The sequence below is a fragment of the Myotis yumanensis genome, unplaced genomic scaffold (genome assembly GCF_028538775.1).
Source record: "Myotis yumanensis isolate MYYU_CA2020_CCGP unplaced genomic scaffold, mMyoYum1.0.hap1 SCAF_16, whole genome shotgun sequence".
Lineage (NCBI taxonomy): Eukaryota > Metazoa > Chordata > Mammalia > Chiroptera > Vespertilionidae > Myotis > Myotis yumanensis.
Window position 1 is genome coordinate 33,322,312 of NW_027223767.1, and position 22,893 is coordinate 33,345,204.

At 39.3% G+C, this 22,893-nt stretch overlaps 1 protein-coding gene and 1 pseudogene across 4 annotated transcripts in view; both read right to left on the bottom strand.

Moving 5' to 3' along the window:
- Nucleotides 1–22,893, bottom strand: part of KANSL1 (KAT8 regulatory NSL complex subunit 1) — a 156,520-nt gene that overhangs the window by 32,474 nt on the left and 101,153 nt on the right. For all 4 annotated transcript variants that reach the window (XM_070395155.1, XM_070395156.1, XM_070395157.1 and 1 more), the window contains 4 exons: nt 15,254–15,395; nt 7,496–7,594; nt 4,044–4,156; nt 2,906–3,101 (listed from right to left, as the gene is read on the bottom strand). In XM_070395155.1, the coding sequence (XP_070251256.1) occupies nt 2,906–3,101; nt 4,044–4,156; nt 7,496–7,594; nt 15,254–15,395 (550 nt within the window). The remainder of the gene's footprint in view (nt 1–2,905; nt 3,102–4,043; nt 4,157–7,495; nt 7,595–15,253; nt 15,396–22,893) is intronic.
- Nucleotides 21,110–21,262, bottom strand: LOC138995291 (U4 spliceosomal RNA; annotated as a pseudogene).

Sequence of the window (22,893 nt, forward strand, 5' to 3'; positions counted from 1 at the left end):
GGAGGGCCGGAACAAAAGCATGGATGGAGTGTTTCTGTGAACTAATATAAATTCAAAGTAAACATCATTACATAAAAGGGTACGGTCTTTTTTTTTTTTTTTAGTTTTATTCATTTCAAACGGGCTGGATCTGGCCCGCGGGCCGTAGTTTGCCCATGGCTGAACTAGACCCTTAAAGTGAAGAATATAAGTAGCAATATAGACAAGTTATAATGATCAGCCCTTATATTACAATGAAATCATGATATAGGGAAATAACCCAAATTTAACACCTAAAGATGACAGAAGGCAAGATGCTTGCTCAATAGCAAATATCACTGATACTGGTAAATAACCAAGATAGAGAGAATGGCCTTTATTTCCGACTATGGCCAGTATTTCTGCTATAACCAGCAAATGGTTTATTTTCCAAACTCAATTTATTTCTTTGATTTATTTTCCATGCAGCTTATTTTTACATATGCCGGGATGATTGTTTTATTTATTTTACTTACTTATTAATCCTCGCCCAAGGATATGTTTATTGATTTGAGAGAGGGAGGAAGAGAGGAAGAGAGGGGTAAGGGAGGGAAAGAGGGAGAGAGAAACATCAATGTGAGAAACATTAATCAGTTGCAGCAGATTCAGATGAACCTGCAATCTACTTATGTGCACTGACCGGGAATCAAATCCACAAGCTTTTGGTGTATGGGACGAACAGGAAGATGCTCCAATCAACTGAGCCACCTGGCCAGGACAGGATGAATGTTTTAGAAATTGGTATTGGAATCAAAGGGTCTTTAGTATGCTCTGTGCGTCTCTTCCTTGCCTCAACTGTTTTTTAAAAATGTATGTGTACCTTCAAATATTAATGAGAAACCTGCAAAATATCTTAGTCTTTTCTTTTCTGGTATTTTGGTAGTTCAGGCAGTCTGAAGAATAAACGAGAGAAATGGTACAGCCTGACAGTTAATTTTCACTTATAATACTTTTCTTAAAAAAAAAAAAAAAAATCATGGTAACATCATATAGTTTAAATGCATACTATAACAAAACAAGCTAAGTACTGAAAAGCCGCTGTCCAAATATTAATGGTTCCAAAAATTCTCTTCTCTACCCTCTTCTTTGTCATTAGTTTTTCTCATCAGCAAAAGTATTGTAACAGCTCTATCTTAGGAAAGATTCCCCTTGAAACAGGCTATTTCTCTGCCTACCTTTACAGAAAACATTCTTTGATAGTATATCTACAAGTTTCCTCAATTCCTTCCCTCCCATTCTCTCCTGTATCTGCTCTGATCAGAATTGATTCTTCTCCCTCTAACAAAACTGCTCATAAAGTTCTCCAACAACCCTGACCCCCATCATATACAATGGTCAAGTCTCAATTTTGTCTAACTTGACCTATCTGCAGCACCTAAGACATGATCATTCCTTCCTCTCTGAAACACTTTTCTTCACTTGCCTTCCACATACCACACTTAGTTTTCCTTCCACTTCACTAGTCACTCCACTCCTTCCTCTTACTCTTCCTTATCTTTCTTATCTACAAGCCTTGGAATGCTCAAGGCTTAATTCCATCTGAACAACCAGATGTTCCTCATTCCTTTCCTCTGAATTTTTTTCCTCCCCAGCACTTAACATTATAGGACATAATGTAAACTCCATTTATTATTTTTTTCATGAGATTAAGAATTTTTGTCTGTTTTTGTTTAGTGTAGTCCCAGTACACAGAACAGATATAACTCATTGTAGGAGCTCAATACATATTTTTGGATGAGTGAATGAACAAACAAAAACAAGTAATAACAGCAACAGTCACTTTGTACTAGTAACTTATGAGCCAGACAGCCCAATAAGCAAGTTACATGCATTTCACTTAACACTCAAACAATCCTATGAGATCTCAGAGGCTGGAGGTAGAGTGGGGGTGTTGGAGGAGGTATTAACTTGCTCCAAATCACAAAACTAGTGGCAGTGCCATGATTTTAACCCAAGTTTATCCTCTTCAAAGTTAATACTCTTAACCATTACATGACATTAATTTTACTGGAGTATTATTTCATTAGTTTTGGGATAAAGCCAACTCTGCTATTTGAAAAGTCAGCAATCAAACTTCCTATAGTTGTGAATCAATCTCCATTTTCTCTGTCAAGACAAACATTCATTTAGCAACCAATATAGAAATTTTAATGGAAATTCGTATTTAAAAGAAAAGCATTCTATGTTACCATTTTTAGTGATAACAGTACAAATGAGAAGACACACCAATGTTTTTCAAAATGTTGATGGCAGCATTTCAACTTCCTCTATCCCATTTCGATTAAAAAGCTTAAGCCGATAGTTTCCAAACCTGGCTGCAAAGTCACCTAGGAGTTTTTTGTTTTTTAAAAACAAGATTTCCAGGTCTAACTCAAAAGCAAGTGAATCAGAATCTCTGGGAAACAAGGGTTAAGGAGCCTAGTATTTTTTAGAACTCACCAGGAAACCTTGGTGGTTGGCCAAGTTTGGAAAATATTAGTTAAATGAAGCAAAATTGGCAAAAGACTAATACTTTTGAACATCTGGCTTATCTATACTAATAAAAGGGTAATATGCTAATTCTGGACAAAGCCATAGCGTCTGTGAGGCCTGGGGTTCACGGCAGCCGTGGGCTCAGGCCTCTTAGCTGCCGCGACCGGCAGTGGCAGCCGCAGCGAGGTGATGGGGGCAGCGCCTTCCCCTGATCAGCCCGGTTGCCTCCCACAGAGAGAGGCCAGACTGCTCCCATGGGGAGCGGGCCTAAGCTGTCAGTAGGACATCCCCTGAGGGTTCCCGGACTGTGACGGGGGCAGGCCGGGCTGAGAGACACCCCCCCACCCCAGTGCACGAATTTTTGTGCACCAGGCCTATAGTGGTTTAATAATGATCAAACCTCACTGGTACTAACCTTCTTGGAAAGGGGAACGATGCTGTTGGGTCGAACAAGCCTCCGTTTCTTACAGCTCAGCAAAGGACGTGTTCGGGCTGCCACACAGGTGCCATCAGTTGATGAAGAAACTAGATTCAGTCGTTGTTTTTTATGTAATTGTTCCTCAGCATCAGAGTTGTCACCTGGAATGTGGTCTGCCAAGACCGGCTGCAGCCTACACAAGAGGAAGGAATAATATTCACTTTTCAGAAGGCTCACAGAAACAAAGCCTCTAATATTGGTTCAACCTCCTCTACTTGTAAATAGCCACAGACACACATAAGTATTCTGAAGCAGGAGTTCATCTCCTGATGCTGATGACTGCTAACCTTTAGAAATTTAATTTGTCCTAGAATAGAGGATTTTATGTAAACACTTCTGAGGAATTCTACCAACACTATGACCAATCACAGTGTTTCACAATAATTGTAGGACCTTTCACTTTTCTACATGATGAGTCAATTTTAGGCGTCAGTAAGTAAAAGGGAAATACATTAGCATGCTAATTATACTTGCTACAGTAGAAGATGTGCACAATATTATTATGTGATGAGGTTTCTTTCTTTAACCGTTTGAGTCCCAAGCAGCGCGCTTGCGCTGCTGAGATTTTATGTCGAGAAAACATACGATTCGTTTGAGTCCCAGGGGGTATTGAAAAAACACTGTCGAAGAATTCCAAACAGCGCAACCGAGCTTTCTCTAAATGAGTACGAGCCAAAACCGGTTTGGCTCAGTGGATAGAGCGTCGGCCTTCGGACTGGGGGATCCTAGGTTCGATTCCGGTCAAGGGCATGTGCCTGGGTTGCGGGCACATTCCCAGTGGGGGATGTGCAGGAGGCGGCTGATCGATGTTTCTAACTCTCTATCTCTCTCCCTTCCTCTCTGTAAAAAATCAATAAAATATATTAAAAAAAAAAAAAAGATAAAAAAATAAATGAGTACGAAAAGACCCAAGCAGCGTGATAGCGCTTGTTTTATTTTATGCCGAGAAATACCAAGCAGCGCAACTGCGCTGCTTGGGACTCAAACGGTTAAACCAGGGTTAGCCCTGGCTAGGAATAACTTAAGAGCTCTTTTACAAGCATGTTGAGTGTAAGAAGTGGAAGAGATAACTTACGTGTTAATAACTCCATTGACAGGTCTCAATGCTCCATATGATTTGGTAGATAATGACTCTGAAGAATGACCAGAGGCACCATGGTTTTCCAGTGGCTGAGAAACAGACTCAGTCTGAAATAGGAAAAGAAAACAAAAATACATTATCAACAACATTTAACCAACAGCACCCAGTCTGAAATACAGCACCATTTCATTTAAATAAAATATGTAAAATTTCTGATGAACAACTTGAAAAATGAAATTTGTATGACTAAAGAAAAAAAAGAAAATTAATTAGCTCTTGCTTTGGGAGAAGTGGGTGTGTGGAACCATAATATTTAGCAGACTAATAGTAGTAAGTGCTTACTGAGAGGGAAATGACCTAAACCAGTGGTCGCCCACCTTTCGGACCTCACGGACCCCAGTGGTCCACAGACCACGGGTTGGCAACCACTGACCTAAACAATTCAACGAAACAAAAAGTTAGCAAAAACAATTACATAAGAAGTAACAAGAATCTTCAACTAAAGGTCACGAAGAATATGTAAGTTCAGTACTGAATCAAATAAGAGGAAATTTAAATGACTTATTTCTACTTAACTTCAGTGTTTGCTGAAAGCCTGTTTCCAGAAAACCATAATTTGTTCAAAATTACATATATATTTGTGTTAAAAATAAAAAACCAATAAAATCTCAATGAATAACTAATTACCCAATGTTATCAGGTAGTAACTTCGGACTATACAAATCTAATATATGCTTAGAAACAGTAAAAAAAATTTTAAAAAGGAAGGTGGAAAGAATCTGGAAAGTTTTAATTTAAATATTTTGAAGCAGATTATATATTTACTAGGCTCAGAAGGGCTAGGGTTAGCCATGAGATGTCAATCATATGGAGTCTCTGAAGTATCTATAATAATAAAAGCGCAATATGCAAATTGACCTAACGGCCGAACAGCGGAACGACCATCCAGACGACCACGCTGTGACACCCACTGGCGCCAGGCCAGCCAAGGCAGGTGCGATGTGATTGGTCAGGGGCCCAGCCATCACCCCATGATTGCCCTGCAAAGGGAGGCCCAGGGAACCAGCTGGTGAGGTGATCGATCAATCGGGAGGTGTGGCGGGGTCCATGATCGCCCCAAAGGGGGAGGCCCAGGCCACCAACCGGCGGGCTACAGCAGGTGGGTGGGGCCTCCCTCTTCAGGGGTGATCCATCACAGAGCCCTGCAATCAATCGCCCCAAAGAGGGAGGCCCAGGCTACCCTGTGGCGGCGCTGTAGCGGGTAGGCAGGGCCTACCTCTTTGGGTTGATCCACCACGGGGCTCCCAGACTGAGAAGGCACAGGCCAGGCTGAGGGACCTCTCCCCGCAGTGCACGCATTTTGTGCACCAGGCCTCTAGTAGGCAATAAAGCCACAGATGCAGTTATATCTCAGCTCTGTGAGTTGTTGGAATACCACAGTATGGCTGTGCTCCTTGTCACCTTACATTTAGAATGACTTAGCATGTGTTCTTAAGTTCTCCTTCCTGCATACCAAAGTCAATATTTTTTATTTTTTTTATTTCAGAGAGGAAGGGAGAGAGAGAGAGAAACATCAATGATGAGAGAGAATCATTAATCAGCTGCCTCCCGCACAGGGGATGGAGCCCACAACCTAGGCATGTGCCCTGACTGGGAATTGAACTGTGACCTCCTGGTTCATAGGTTGATGCTCAATCCCTGAGGCACACTGCCTGGGCACAAAGCCAATATTTTGAGCTGAAATTCTATTAAATATTGCTCAATTTCATTTTTATCTTTTCAACAACAGGAGAAAAACACCCAAGGATCTGCCGTCTTGAGAACAGTCATAGACAAGTATCAAGAAAGGGAAGATAACTTAAAAGTTTTAATACAAATTATGAAAAAAGTTAGATCAAAGTAGTATATAAACAGGTAAGACATACCAGTATACTACAATGAGTGAACACTGGGAAACTGTCCGTCTTCTTCTTCAGCTACCCTGTACATCTACTAAGGCAGTGGTCGGCAAACTGCGGCTCGCGAGCCACATGTGGCTCTTTGGCCCCTTGAGTGTGGCTCTTCCACAAAATACCACGTGCGGGCACGCACATACAGTGCAATTGAAACTTCGTGGCTCATGCGCAGAAGTCGTTATTTTGTGGAAGAGCCACACTCAAGGTGCCAAAGAGCTGCATGTGGCTCGCGAGCCGCAGTTTGCCGACCACTGTACCAAGGTATCACAAATATCTTGAACAATTACATTAGTTAAGGATGCCAAAATTATGGTAAATTGGCACACATCTTCATTGCCTTAAATGCTATACTGATTTTCTTTTGAAAAGTGATGTGACACTGAGTAGTTATAAAGATGTTCAAATCTTTTGATAAAGTATTTTACTCAACACTAAAAATCTATCTTAAATAATTCAACCAACACTTTCCTGTTGGGCACACCAAACAAGTCAGTCCAAGACTAATGACGTGGCAATCAGCTGCTAAAATATTCGCTGCTAGTATTAGTGGAGAGAAATGGTGGGCCTGCACATAAGGTGCGTAACGGAAATGAATGCAACACGATTATAGTAATCAGTCATTAGCGAACGTTGTAGTGGGTTATTAATAATTAATAATTATGTATATCAGAATATTATAAAAATTAAGTTACGAATTTTTTTATTAAAATGTTTCTTACATACCATTATATTGGCTGGGCCGCAAAAATATTCATGCTTGCTATATAGGATGAAGCTCCAACGAACTGAGCCACCTACCCAGCCAGGGCTGCATCCAGTGTTTTTTTTATCACAGGTTGGGCCCCTTTAAAATAACTTAATTTCAGCCTTGGTAGATATGGCTCATTTGTGCACAGAAAGGTGCTGGGTTCGATCCCGGTTCAGAGCACATACAGAAGGCAATTGATCAATGTTTCTCTCTCTCTCTCTCTTTCCCTCCCTAAGGCCAAAAAAAAAAAAAATCCACATGTGAGGATTTAAAATTTTTCTAGATAAAATAACTTAGTTTCAGCAATATCTGTACTGTGCTCATAACCAAAGCAGATAGGTGTGTGTGTTCTCTTTTTTAAAAAGTCATTCAATTTGGAAATGAGGCAAAAAGATGATTGTGTCCTTTCAGTGTAACACTGGAACATTGTCTAACAAGCCCACCTAAAGGTCATTATGACTCTCCATCAATTATTTAACTTTGTTTTACTTACTCTTATAATTGATGAGTGACCAGATGCCTTAAGTTGGATATTTATATTTAGAATATTAACAAGCTAAAATGAATTTGTGTTTATTTTTTAATCCTCACCTGAGGACATTTTTTCCATTAATTTTTAGGGAGAGTGGGAGAGAGAGGGAAATATCAATGTGAGAGAAACACATCAATTGATTGCCTCCTGCACAAGCCCCGACCAGGCCTCGAATTCGAATTCATTTCCCCCTTTCTGTATTTATACTTACCAATTTATCATTCCCATGATCTGTCTTCACCTCAGAACTAAGAACTAAGTCTGCTGTTGCATTCTCTGGAGGAGGCGCCTCTCCAAGAACTACCAACCCCTACAAGACACAGAGAAAATCAGCATAAGTGAGTGGTATTAAAAGTTACAAATTTAATTTAAAAGTTAATATCAAAAGGGTTAGGGGAAGGGGACCGGTTTACCAGAGGCCTTTTCCCTCATGCTATGCTTTCCCAAGAGTTATTTCCACAAAAAGTCTAACAATAGCCGTAAGGTCTGAGACTCAGACCCAAGCTTCCGCTTTCTTCCATTTGAATGTTTTGGCCTATATGGCTTATTACCATTTAGCATCTTTTAGATATGGAATCTTTATCACAGTATATGGTATTTTACATGATATTACCAACCAAACTATACTGTGTTAACAGCAGCAATGCAGCCTTTTTAGTTTAGTTGGTCACAAATGTGGCTTAAGTATTACCAAACTAGAAGTGCTACAGTTATAAAAGACTAGAGGCCTGGTGCATGAGTTCGTGCACCAGTGGGGTCCCTTGACCTGGTCTGTGGGATGGGGCCGAAACCAGCTCTCTGTCATCCACCGAGGGGTCCCGGATTGCGAGAGGGCACAGGCCAGGCCAAGGGACTCCACCAGTGCACGATTGGGGCCAGGGAGGGACGTGGGAGGTTTGCCAGCCAGGGAGGGACCATGGGAAAGCTCCAGGGCGTGTCTGGCCTGTCTTGCTCAGTCTCAATCAACCAGATCCCAGAAGCAAGCTAATCTACCAGTCAGAGCATCTGTCCCCTGGTGGTCAGTGCATGTATAGTGACTGGTCGACCAGTCGACTGTCTGCCCCCTGGTGGTCAGTGCACGTCATAGCAAGCAGAGCATCCTTAGCATATCATTAGCATATTACGCTTTGATTGGTTGAACAGCTGACCAGATACTTATTTAGCATATTAGGCTTTTATTATATAGGATGAGCTAAAATAAATGAAGAGCAACCAAAACTACCGAATGAAAAAAAGGTGGAATAGTTCCTATAAAGAAACCAAGAACTATTTAAAAAAGAAAAAACGAAGGTATTCCAAAGGCACCTGTTTCTCATAAGCATAAATATTACTCTAGATTAGTTTTCTGCTTGACAATTCAAATTCAGAAAATACATTCCAAGAAATTAAAAAAATGTGAAAAGATCCAATTTACACGCCTCCAAAATCCTCTCCATAATCAGCATGGGCCAGCTTGGTTAAAGCAAAAGTTAGTTTACTATAAAAAGTAAACAAACAAAAACAAAAAACCACACACATGAATCCTCCCATGAATTCAAGTAAAGGTGACCAAAACCAGGTTATAATGTTGTGGAAAAGAAAGACTGATGAAAGTGACTAGCGCTCTGTGGCTTTGGTTCTCTTTCTCTGGTCTAGAAAACGAAAAAAATCTAACTTGATAAGAAGACCTTAACAGAAATTTTGTATTAAATTACCTGGGGAAACTTATCAAATGATACCTACCCAAGTCCGACATCAAATCTATTCAGAATCTCTAGGGGGAGGGGCTGAATTTTTAAATAACTTCCCTGGTAAATCCTAACATAAACTCTAAACTGAAAACAAACAAACAAACAAACAAACAAAAAAAAACTTGATCAGTTTTGATGCAGCATCAGAATTCTCCAGATAACATCCTAAAATACAGATTTCAGAGCCTAGTGATTTTGACTGCATCAACTTGGCCTCCCTAGGCCATCATAATTGGCAGGCTCTTGTGAGCCAATGAACCAATGATCCATCCCTGAGGTCCTTTCTAACTCAAAAATCTCCATGGAATGAAAGGGGGAGGGGAGACTTTAAGAAGGACAATGAAAATTTTTACCTCCGTTTAACATCTATTTTCCCCTGAAAGCAAGAGAAACAGAATTTACCTAATCTGGATTAAGACCATACCTAGCCTGCATAGAAAATGATGTGCAGACTCCTCAGAAAAGAGGGAAAGGTCATTAACTAAGCAAGAAACATTTGGCCTGGCCTTCAAAATCAGGTTTCTCTGGCTAAAAAACCTGCTGCTGCCAAATAGTTTCTTGCCTGAATCACAAGCATAAAAGTAGACTTCATAAACTTTTTTTTTTTTTTTTTTTTATATATTTTATTGATTTTTTACAGAGAGGAAGGGAGAGAGATAGAGAGTTAGAAACGTCGACGAGAGAGAAACATCGACCAGCTGCCTCCTGCACATCTCCCACTGGGGATGTGCCCGCAACCCAGGTACATGCCCCTGACCGGAATCGAACCTGGGACCTTTCAGTCCGCAGGCCGACGCTCTATCCACTGAGCCAAACCGGTTTTGGCAGACTTCATAAACTTTATCATTTAAAAGTAAAAACTATTTGTAAAAAGCAGCTATCTTGCACACAATTCCCTTCTCGAAATACTGCATTTGGCATCTTCCCTGCTTAAGAGCCTAAACCACCTCCCCATCCTATATAAAACTAGCCCCATTCTCCCTACCTTATTTACCTATTTCTAATTACTTTCTCCAAAAATAGTTACAGTTATATCAGTCTCATTATCCCCTTTAAAAATGTTTGGATGTATATGAACTTGTTGCTGTTGAGAGGTGGAGGCTATTATAAAGTAGTATGTAATCAAATGCAATTAGAGGTTACAATACTACCTGTTCTTATGTCTTTATTCCTATTGATTCTGCCCCTTATATTTATCTAAAACGTCATTTGTCCTTTCAAAGAGCTTGTCAAGTCCATGTCCCATCTCCTTCCAAGAAAATGTCCCTGGTTAACCGAGCCCCTACTTGCTTTATCCACATTGTCAAACTTCCCAAAGCACCAAAATTGTATCTTACATTCTGTGTATTTAAATCTCATTTCCAGATAAAAACTTTCGGCCAAATTATTTCATTTCTTTTTGCTTCAATTTGCTGTTTAAATGTTAACTAATGGTAAGATCCTTGAAGAATAAAAAACACAACACATATATATTTGAGCCCCGCAACATTTCCTAGCAGAATCATACACCAAGAAAGCAAATACATAAAAAAAATTTGAGTTTTTATGTTAAAAATTATTTTCCTCAAACAAGAAAACATTAAATATAGCCAAGAGCCTAAATAAATTCTACTATTAGATACAGTATAAAGCTACTCCATCAATTTTTTTTTTTAGGTAAGGTAAATCAGGATATAACAGGCTATGTTTCCAAAGGGAAAAATTTTCCCTTAAACTACTGAGTAATTTCTAAAAAAATACCTCTCTGACAGACTGCAAAGACACCCTCCTAAGAAAGCTTTAGAAGATTTGGTAGGGACCACTTATTCTACATCATTTTATAGAGCAGAGATGATACAGGTCAAAGGTCATGTGCCAATAGGCCAATCCAGGCCAAACTAGGGCTAAAGGCAAAGAATTACAGTGACAATACTACAGAAGAAGTTTAGAGAAGATAAAGGAGAGCAGGAAAGATGCCGGGAGCCGGTCCATCCTTGCTGCTTGACACAGTCGCTGCAGAGAAGAAACATCTGCACAGCATATGTTTCAAGGGACCTGGCGTATATGGCATACTGTTCTTAATATGTTTGCTCCCTTTAGCGCTATGTGTTTTAACCAAGGTCACCTCTCCGAGAAAGGTTGTTTTCCCAGGTAGGGATTTTTCCCTGAAGTTGAGGAGGGGATAAAACCTCTTAACTAAGTGCCAGGCGGTAGTTAATCACTTTAACTACAAACAATCACCCTTAAGCTACATAATCTTTACTCCCTGGAATGGAGATAAGAAACGCCCTAACCTTTGCAATAGAATTTGACAGGATTAAAATCAACTGGTATAAATATAGATGTAACAAGACAACAAGACAGAGAACCTAGAGAGAGAACCAAGAGACAAGACTTGGCTGGAGATCCTACACAGAACCTAGAAACAGAACCTATCGAGAGAACCTGGCTGAAGAACCTAGAGAGAGAACCTACACACAGAACCTAGAGACAGAACCTAGTGAGAGAACATGGCAAAAGATCCTGGACAGAACCTGGCTACAGAACTTGGCAGGAGAACCTGGAGAAGCTGGATGGAGAACCTAGCGAGAGAACATGGCACCAGAACTTGGCTACAGAACCTCTGGTGGGAGAACCTTGCTATGCTGGTCAACTAACGTAGCCTCCATGTCATTCCTTCTTCGCCGACTCTGTCCACACCTTTGGGGACCCCTGGACCTGCTGGGGCTGGACCCCAACATCTGGCGCCCGAACAGGGACCCCTAGGTAAGCCCCCACCCCGCACTCAGGATGGATAGGACTCCACTGCAGGAAGAGGGTGGATAGTTTTCGCCGACTCCGTCCACACCTTTGGGAACCCCTGGAACAGGATTCCCCTAGGTAAGCCCCCCCATTGAGAACCCCCACACTCCGGATGGATAGGACTCCACCAGGGTGCTACAGACCCCCCTATAGAGGATAAGTAGGGTAAGAAGGTGGATAGTACAGAACTTAGATTGAGAAGATGTGCCATACTGAGTCCAAGAAAGAAGACTCTGTATTAATCCTTAGATTGAGAAGATGTGCCATACTGAGTCCAAAGAAAGAACACTCTGTATTGACCTTTAGATTAAGAAGATGGACACAGAACTTGGCTAGAGATTCTGGACAGAACTTGGCTAGAGATCCTGGCTAGGCTGCTGATCAACTGAATGCTGTCTCCATGTCATTCCTTCTTCGCCGACTCCGTCCACACCTTTGGGGACCCCCGGACCTGCTGGGGCTGGACCCCAGCAGAAAGAGATAGAGCTTAAGCAGAGAGGCTAATGGAAGTAGGGCTTTACAGAAGAGGTCAATATGATTACTTAAAATTCCTTAAAATATCTTTATATATAAAAGGCTAACATGCAAAGTGTCCCCTCAGGAGTTCAACCGCTAGTTCTCTCACTCGCTATGACGTGCACTACCACCAGGGGGCGACGCAGAACGAAGGAAGCAGGAACCAAAAATGAAGTAATGACTATCTTCTCACATAGCTTAATTGAGACTGTAAACTGAGTCAAAAAATTTCTTTCAAGCATGCGTCAAGAACATAAAAGCATTCATACTGTGACATAGGTGAGAATATTTATTGTGCATGCTTTATAATACAGGCATACCTGGTTTTATTGCAGTTCACAAATAATGAAGTTTTTACAAAGTGAAAGCAAGACCCTCCACTTTACTGAGGTAGTTTAGAACGAGCCTGTGGTATTTCTGAGGTATGCCTGTATAATTTTAATAAAGTACATAACAGAAATAATCAACCAAGAAGGGTAATAAAATATAGTCAGTAAAAATATATTCAAAAAAATGACAGAAAAATGTCCAGGGTTCCCATGTAAATGACTATATTTAAAGAAATTACTTATATGCATAGAAAACTAATAGTGAAATAAAACATGCCCAAATGTTGAGCTTGGGTTTTGTTTTTGGGGTGTCTTTTTTTTAAGACTTTTTTTAAAGAGAAGTTTTAGGTTACAGCAAAACTGAGAGAAAGGGGTATTTTGTCTTGAAGTGTGTTCACTGGTTTCTGTTCTGAAAGAGCTGCATTTAATACCAGTCTTTGCACATGACACACATCATGATCTCAGCTTTTCGAACTCCTAATCATTGGACTTGGTTTTGAAGAATAATGCAATATATTTTTTGTCATTCGTGAGCTAATGGCCATTTATGAAAAATACTGGGAGTCAGAGGAAATCACCATGACACTAAGAAGAATCATGGGGGTGTTTCATGAACAAGAATCAAACTGATACCTTAGTAATGAAAAAACCAACAGACACCAACTCAGTAGGATCTTATGTTAAACCTGGGAGCCTTTGGGCCTTTTTATAAACTTTGGAGCATTTCTAAATAGAAATAAATTCTTACTTTAAAAACTTAAAAAAGAGAAAGGTGCCCCCCCTTTCCTCTTTTATACTTCCCTGTATTTTGCAACTTTCCTAAGAAATGATAACACAGTTTTTCATCAATTCTAAGGCATACTTTTCCAATCTTAACATCTTTTAAATCAGAATGTACCTTAACAATTGATGGGATGTCTTAGTTTAACTGAAATCATTTTTTAGTGGCACATAAAATAATGGTGCATCTTACAATTAGTAGCATCTTCAAGTCTATGAAATATAGTAATTTTATAATGGGGAACAACTAGCAAAACATATGCACACATATTTATGAATGTATATATAAAAAAGGCAACAAATATGATTACCATTGTACTACTCTTAGTTGTTACTCAGAGACTCTTGTTCTCAAATATGCAAGTTCCCACTTAACTACTGGCTATAATAACCTACAGACACTGAAGAAAAGTCCCTGACAGAGCAAAACTTTTTTCCCCACTCAAGATAGGCACATCCAGTCATTCCTATCACCATTCCAGCTCACATTCTACAATCTCACTGAATTTCCCTTGTGAAGAAGAGCAAAAGAAAGCAAAATATTCGCCACCCTTGGAGAATATTTTTAGTTTTAACTCGTCATTTTCTCTAACTAATTTTTAAAGTAGTCAGGATTTAATTTGTTCCTTATTCTAAAGGAACAAATAATGTGTTTTTTTTTTTTTTTTAAAAGTTAAGTCTTCTGGACTTTGCCCTCAATTATAACATGTTTTACTGAACTTCTGGAGAATTACAAATAGACTACTTGGGAAGAAGCTGGAAGAAGTGGAATTTTTTAAATAAAAACTTAAAGGGGTTGGGGGGCTATAAAACTTTTACTTCAATCTCTCATCATTTTGTTCATCTTGTCAATTGGTCATCCTTTAACTTTTGGTCTACATTAATTTAATGCACAGAGTTCACAGCACAGCAATTTTCTGAGGGCTTTGACCAGCACTAAGATAGGACAAAAACATGTCGTGACACTTAATTTTAGGAGCAGTAGGTTCTCCATTTAGACCAGCGGTGGCCAACCTTTCAGACCTCGTGGACCACCGGTTTTTCTAGACCCATGTATGCAGTCATGACGCTCAAGTGCATCAAGTGAATACAAAAAATACCTTGCAAGAATTTAATTTTCACAGAAGTAGGATTTTTATTTACCACTGTGACTTCACTAAGGAGAACAGTGCTTAGTATACAATAGGCACTCAACTATTTGTTAAATGGATTTATTTTCCATGTACACTTAACCCTCAATCAAAGCCAAACCGAGCAGAGAATTCTTCTAAGTTGAATTTTAAGAAGAAAAACTACACACAGTATCACTGTCAAAGATAAAAATGTGCACTAATAATCAGCTCTCTGCAGATAGGAGGACACAAGAAAATCAAAATCTTAACCATCAATGTCTAATTCTGTCTGAACAACTTTTCAGGAAAGACCCTATTTTGCCTCAAGAAAGCAAGGGAAACTTAGTTATCGGGAAAAGCAGAATGCATCTATGTAAAAAAACAAGATGAAATTTCTTAGTCATGACCATTTTTCCATAAATATAACAAATGACAGTTAATAGTCAATGGCATACATTATCTAGGTTTTTATCTTATGTTTCCTGTTAGCTCAGGTATACAAACTGATTCGTTTTAAACAGATGTTCAATTTATCATTGTATTCTAGCAGTGTTATCTGCACTCCACTAAGCAACATCAGGCTCTTAAACAAATTAAACCACTATATCAGATCATATTAAACCATTCTCTTTGACATAGCTAAGTCATCGAGGGACAGAAGAAAAGGTATAATGGTAGTTTTTAGCTGGGCTGAAAAAGACCAGACACTTTTATCTCTTACCTTATTAGCACGTATCTGTTTGTAAATATCTGTTTGCTGCCGAATTCGATATTCCAAGTCTGAAACATGAGCCTGAAGCCAGTTCCAGCGGCTGACAATAGCCGCTCGGTCTGCAGCCCATCTCCATTCTGACCTGCGCCTCCTATAAGGAAATAAACTGAGTGAAATCCAAGAGTAGCAGCAACGTTTTTTTAATAGTACACTATGACTATTTAAATATCACAACAATCACAAAACCAAATTATTTGCTTCTGTATAGCTACAGTAATGCCAAGAGAGAGAGATGAGATTGGAGGATAGGAAATCAATGTGGAGTTTCATTTGATTCATTTTGCTATTTGCAATAAGAATATCCTCTTGTATCATTTGTGTGTTTAAATATTTTTGGAATGAAAACTTTTAGAATGATAATGGCTGCAGGCTATCATGTTACAGCAAAACTAGACTCTTACTATTCTTACCCAAAGTTCAACAATTTTTACTAAATAAATCCTCCTCAAATTTGTTGTACGCCTTTGGTCTATTCCAAAGCCCTGAAATAATTGTTTTGCAGTAAGCATTTTATACAGTTTTATAGTTGTTTTGGGGGAAGAGGATTTGCCAATCTTTTCACCCACCATTGCTAGAACTCAATCATTTCATTTTTACTTGAGTTGATTCTTTTTTTTTTTGAGCCAATGTTTTTATTTTTATGGAGTCTGTATTATCTTCCAAGGGTTACCATAACAAGGTATCCCAAACTGGGTGACTTAAAAGAACAGAAGTGTATTTTCTCACTGTTATAGAAGCTAGAAGACCGAAATTAAGGTGTCGGCAATGCCATGCTTCCTCCCAAAGATGTGTCCTGTGCCTTCTCTTAGCTTCTGGTGTTGTCAATCATTGGTGTTCTTAGCTTGTGGATGCATCACTCTAGTCTCTACCTCTGTGATCACATGGGGTTCTCCCTGTCTGTCTTCATGTCTTGTGTGTGTGTGTGTGTGTGTGTGTGTGTGTGTTTATAGCAGCAACATTTATACTAAACAAGAGGCCCAGTGCACAAAATTCCTAATGGCTGCTGGCCAGGGCCTCCCTTCCCCTGGCTACCTGCTGCCCCTGCTGGGCAGGGTGGAGCCGGCCAGGGTAAGGGGCCGTGGGCGGTTGGCTGGCCGGCCCAGCCCCTTGGTCGAACTCCCAGTCGAAGGGACATTTTACATATTAGGCTTTTATTATATAGGATGGGGGTGGAAGGTTTTTAACATCTCAAGGCCCTTACATAGACCAACTCTATTGCTAAGAAAAATCAAAGATTTTGTTTGTCTGCCTCCCAGGACACACAATGATAAAACTATTCACATACAGATAGATACTCCCCAAATAACTAATTGAAACTGCTTTCTAGTATCCTGATCTTGTGGCACATAATTTCTCTGAAATGGTTTTAATTCCCCAGGAAATAGAAATATCTTCTACTTTAACATAAGACATATAATCAAGAATTCAGCAATGTCGCCAAGATTAACATATAAAAACTAATAGTGTTTACATGTGACAAGAAAAAAATACTCATAAAAAAACCTATTCACAACACCAACAAATGGTAATATTATACACAAAAGATCTTTACAGAGAAAATAATAAAACCTAAAAAAAAAAGCAACCCAGAAAGACCTACATAAATAGTGAGATTTTTTTCAAAAGATAGCAATTTCACATATATCTATAAATTCTAATAAATTCCAATTCCCTACAGGGTTTTTTAAAAATAAACTTTATTTATTGATTGATTTCAGACAGAGGAAGTGAGGGAGAAGGTGAGAGAAACATCAATTTGTTGTTCTACTTATTTATGCATTCATTGGATGGTTCTTTTTGTTTTTAATCCTCACTCAAGAATATTTTTTCCCATTGATTTTTAGAGAGTGGAAAGAAGGGAGAGAGGGAGAAGGGGGGGGGGGGGGAGAGGAAGAGAGAGAGAGAGAGAGAGAGAGAGAGAGAAACATCTATGTGAGAGAGGAGACACATCGATTGGTTGCTTTCTGCATGTGTGCAGATCATGGCACAGAGTCAAACCCACAATAGAGGTATCTGCCCTTGACTAGAATCAAACCCAAATCCTTTCAATCCACAGGTTGATGCTCTATACACTGAGCCAAACTGGCTAGGGCTGATTCTATTTTAAAAACTATTTATTGATTTTTTTCTTTTTGAGAAAGAGAGAACTATCAATGTGAAAGTGAAACATAGATCAGCTTTGCTCCCAACTGGGGATCGAGTCCACAACCCAGGCATATACTGACTGGGAATCACACTGGTAACCCCCCAGGTGCATTGGACAATACCCAATCAACTCCAGTGGTTGGCAAACTGTGGCTTGCGAGCCACATGCGGCTCTTTGGCCCCTTGAATGTGGCTCTTCCACAAAATACCACGTGCAGGCACGCATGACTGAAACTTCCTGGCCCATGCGCAGAAGTCAGTATTCTGTGGAAGAGCCACACTCAAGGGGCCAAAGAGCTGCATGTGGCTCGCGAGCCGCAGTTTGCCGACCACTGAACTAAACCACACCAGCCTAGAAGGATGATTCTTGTATGTGTCCTGACTGGGATTGAATCTGCAGTCTTGATGTATTGGGATGATGCTCTAACCAACTGAGCTACCTGGCCAGGGCCCCTACAGGGATTTTAATGGAAGCTGACAAACAGAACCAAAAACTTACACAGAAAAAAGGAGCAAAAGTAGAGAAATTCTGAAAAAAAAAAAAAAAAAAAAAAGATGAAAAAAATCGTATTACACAATTACAGAAAACTAAAATAATTAAGGCAGTCTAGAAAGACAAAAGACCTATGTGACAATATAGAGCCCCAAAACTTAAAACTGAATATACAAAAAATGGCATTTATACCAGTGGGGAAATACTGAACTACTTAACAAATGGTACTGAACTGGCCAGTTCTTTACATGGAAAAAGTAAAATTAGATCCCTTCTTCATGATATACTTGAATAATTTTAGAGTTTTTCAATCTGAAAAGCCAAACTTAAAACAAAAGAAGAGTATCTTTGGAACTTCAGGGGAATGATTTAAATAAAACAACACACATAGCTAAAGATTAAATATCAAAATATATAACTACAGTAAGGTTTAAAAAAATCTAATAAAAAATGAACAAAGTGAAAATTCACATAAGAGAATTCCAAATGGCCAATACATACATAAAAATATGCCATGTCTTGTTAGATTTTGGTTAAAATATTAGCATTAGGTCAAATATTAAAAAGTAGTTTTAAACTCAGCTTGGAAAAACCAGGTGTCAGTGAAATGTAAAAATCAACAATTCATGATTTACTAATAACAATAAAAACTGGCACGACCACTTTTGAAGAGCAATTTGGAAATACTGTACTTGGGTAGGTGGAAAATGTGCATACCCATCCATCATGAAATTTTATTCAGAGAACATAACCTATATATCTGTAAGCACAAACGTTCATTGCAATAGAATCTGTTACAACTAAAAATCAGTTAATCTAATCTGCTAAAGTATGAAAATAGATAAACTACAATTTATTCCTTTTATAAAATTTTCTATAGTAATAATATTAACTAGAACTATCTGTATCAACTATCTTTATCAACATGACTATATCTCAGAACAATGTTCAATGGAAAAACTAAAAACAAAATAAACAAAAATAAATACTATAATAGCTACACACCAGTAGAGGAATTCATGGAATACTGTTTATCAGTTTAATTATTATTACATGTATCAACATGACTAAATCTCAGCAATGTGAAATGAGAAAACTACAAAAACTAAAAAAGAATAAACATACAATAAAGATTGTATTAAATAATAAATGTATAAAAACATGCCCAGGCCGACCAGTGTGGCTCAGTGGTTGAGTGTTGACCTATGAACCAGGAGGTCATGGTTCCATTCCCAGTCAGGGCACATGCCTGGGTTGCAGGCTCAATCTTCAGTAGGAGACAGCTGATCAATGATTCTCTCTCATTATTGATGATTCTATCTCTCTCTCTTTCCCTTCCTCTCTGAAATCAATAAAAATATATTTTTAAAAAATTCACAGAACTGATATACAACAAATTCTTAAGTAGGGTCCCCTACCTCTGGGAACGGAGAAATTGGATTTTAGCTCTACCTCTTATGTAACGCTTGATTTCTCTTTAATATATGTGCTAAAACAAGCACATTGACTTCTCTTTAAATAACAAAAAGAAACATGGCAACATTTTAAAACTCCTTAAATATTAGAGGGGTAGCATGGCATCTAGTATAATCTGTAATAATAGTATTTCATAATCTCCCACAAAATTATTTTTCAAGAAAGAAGCAACAGTTACACTGTCCTTAGCCCACTTCCAACCAAAATATACATACTCCTAAAATTTTAAGTGACTATAAGTAAACTTTAACATAGGCCACTGATAGGGTGTTATGTTGTCAATAATAAAACAAATTTAACCATAGTAGGTTTAGAAATGGGTTAATACTTAATCATATATTACTAGAGGCCTGGTGTACAAATTCGTGCACCGGTAGGGTCCCTCAACCTGGCCTGTACCCTCTTGCAATCCAGGACCCCTCAGGGTATGTAGTAATTCGTGAAGCAGCAGGCAGCCAGGGAGGAGCCTGAGCCCAGGCCAGGCGCCTCTGCACCTGCTCATCCCAGCCCCGCTGGGACTGCCGCCACTGCTCAGTAGCGCTGCCTCAGAGGCAGGAGAGGCTTGCGCAGCTGCAGCTGTGCTCGCCAGCCGTGAGCCCAGCGTCTGGACCATGTTGGTCAGCTGAGCGGCACTCCCACTGTGGGAGCACACTGACCACCAGGAGGCAGCTCCTGCATTGAGCATCTGTCCCCTGGTGGTCAATGCACGTCGTATCTACCAGTCGACCGGTCATTTGGTCGCTTAGGCTTTTATATATACAGATAATCAAGACCAAGGGTAGCAATGATATCCTAACTTTTATATGGTCCAAATATAAGCCATTCAAGTCAACCATTGTGATAAAGTATTATCCAACTAGAGGCCTGGTGAATGAAATTCTTGCACTGGGGGAGGGGGGAGGGTATCCCTCAGCCAAACCTGCACCCTCTTGCAGTCCGGAAGCCATCGGGGGATATCCGACTGATGGCTTAAGCCCACAGAGGCAAGAGAGGCTCCTGCCACTGCTGCTGCGCTCGCCAGCCATGAGCCTGGCTTCTGGCTGAGCGGTGCTCCCTCTGTGGGAGGATCTGCCTGTGTTGAGCATCTGCCCCCTGGTGGTCAGTGCACGTCATAGCGAACGGTTGAGCAGCCTTAGCATATCATTAGCATATTGTGCTTTGATTGGCTGAACGGACGGACGACCGGACACTTGCATATTAGGTGTTTATTATATAGGGTTATTTTTTTTAGAAACAAGAAATTTATAGGTTGGTAATCTTGATGGAGTCAGCAAAAGCTATAAAGATACTTTTTATATGGATTTCTTTTTTTAAATATATTTTTATTGATTTCAGAGAGGAAGGGAGAGGGAGAGAGAGAAAACATCAATGATGAGAGAGAATCATGGATCAGCTGCCTCCTGCATGCCCCCTACTTGGCATTGAGCCCGCAACATGGGCATGTGCCCTTGATAGGAATCAAATCTGGGACCTTTCAGTCCACAGGCCAACGCTCTATCCACTGAGCCAAACCAGCTAGGACAGTGATGGCGAACCTATGACACATGTGTCAGAGGTGACACACGAACTCATTTTTTTGGTTGATTTTTCTTTGTTAAATGGCATTTGAATATATAAAATAAATATCAAAAATATAAGTCTTTGTTTTACTATGGTTGCAAATATCAAAAAAATTCTATATGTGACACGGCACCAGAGTTAAGTTAGGGTTTTCAAAATGCTGACACGCCGAGCTCAAAAGGTTCGCCATCACTGAGCTAGGACAAGATACTTTTTTTTTTTTTAAGCAATAATTGCGCCTCGGATAAACCTCACTGGCCACGATACTGCCACTGCGCAAAGCTTAAGATACTTTTTTAAAGATACTTTCATTTTTAAGTACAATTATCTGTTTCAATGTTGGCAGCAAGCCTACCTCTAGTCCAATCCAGTCAGGCACCTAAATTCTGTAATTTCCAGGTTCTTTAGATGTCTTATAAAACTAATAGAATACAGTAAGTAAAACTGATACCATCCCCAAACATCAGAGCACATAGCTGCTAGATAGGACAAGAATAGAAAATCTTGGCATTTCTGAAAGTCACATAAAAAAAATGTAGATACCAACAGTATTCACTACTTGGCTCAAGAGCAGTGTGAAACAAATAGGGGAAAGAGCAGGAAGACAAGTTGAAACCAAGTTCTCACTTTTTAAAAAATGTATATAGTCTGACAATGTAAACTGACTTCTAGAAATGACAGCAGCATCTGCCTCACAGGTTGATGTATTCATAAAATGATGTAATCATAACTGCAAAGTATAGTATGTGCATTAGAAAAGAACAACTTAGCCCTAGCTGGTTCTGTTCAGTGAATTGAGCATCAGCCTGCAGACCGAAGGGTCCCAGATTCGATTCCAGTCAAGGGCACAAGCTCGGGTTGTGGGCTCGATCCCAGTAGGGGGCGTGCAAAAGGCAGCCAATCAATGATTTCCTCTTATCATTGATATTTCTCTCTCTCTCCCTTCCTATCTGAAATCAGTAAAAATATATTTTAAAAAAATAAATATAACCTTGGATTTCAATTTCATATCATAAAAGATATAAAAGGGGACAGGAAAAGAGAAGTAAAAAGAAAAAAACTGAGGCAAAATAATTTAGGAAATAGGTGTTTTCAGTTAGCAACAGAATCCTGAGTTTCTTGAGGGTTGGGCTTCATAGCCATCTGAAAGGAAGTTCGACTCCAACTAAACCAAAGTAGTTATATTAGAATAGACATTGTGTTCAGCCACAACTTCAATGACATTACTCCCCCTCCACCAAAATTTAGAAATGGAGGAAATATCCCATGTTTCAGTTGGAAAACAAAACTCGGATGAGGACGGGTAAAAAAACAGTTTGTATCTGTCACTCTAACTAGGTTACAACAGCTTTTTATAGGTTTGTAGTAATAGGAGACAAATGTGCCAGAGCCAATTCTAAACTGCCAATTCATCCCTATACTCTGAGGGATGAGCACTTAACCTTTTTGTGTTACTACTTAAACCAGATTATCTCTGAAACAGAAATAAGTTTTGTGCATTTTGGCAGATTATTTCAGACAAGCTTTCAATCCACAATGAACTCCTGAACTCTTCTTCCCCTCCCCCCTTCCATTTAACAAATATATTTTTTTCCAATTACAGATGTCTTTATTCATCATTTTTTAAAAAAGTCATTGAGACCTGGGATTTCAGCAGTGAGCTACATGAAGTCCATTCCTTTTTTCATAGAGCTTTATAATCTTGCAAAACAAGCAAACATTAAATAATTACAAACTAATTTTTTAGCAATGATTGTGATATAAGCTAACATTGCAAGATGCAATAAATGTGTATTATGGGGTAAAAGAAAACTAATTGGAGTGTAACAAGGAAGATTACCAAGACATAGTGACATTTAGAGGAATAACAATGAAAGTAGAAGTTTAGCTATGGCCAGTGTGGCTCAGTTGGTTG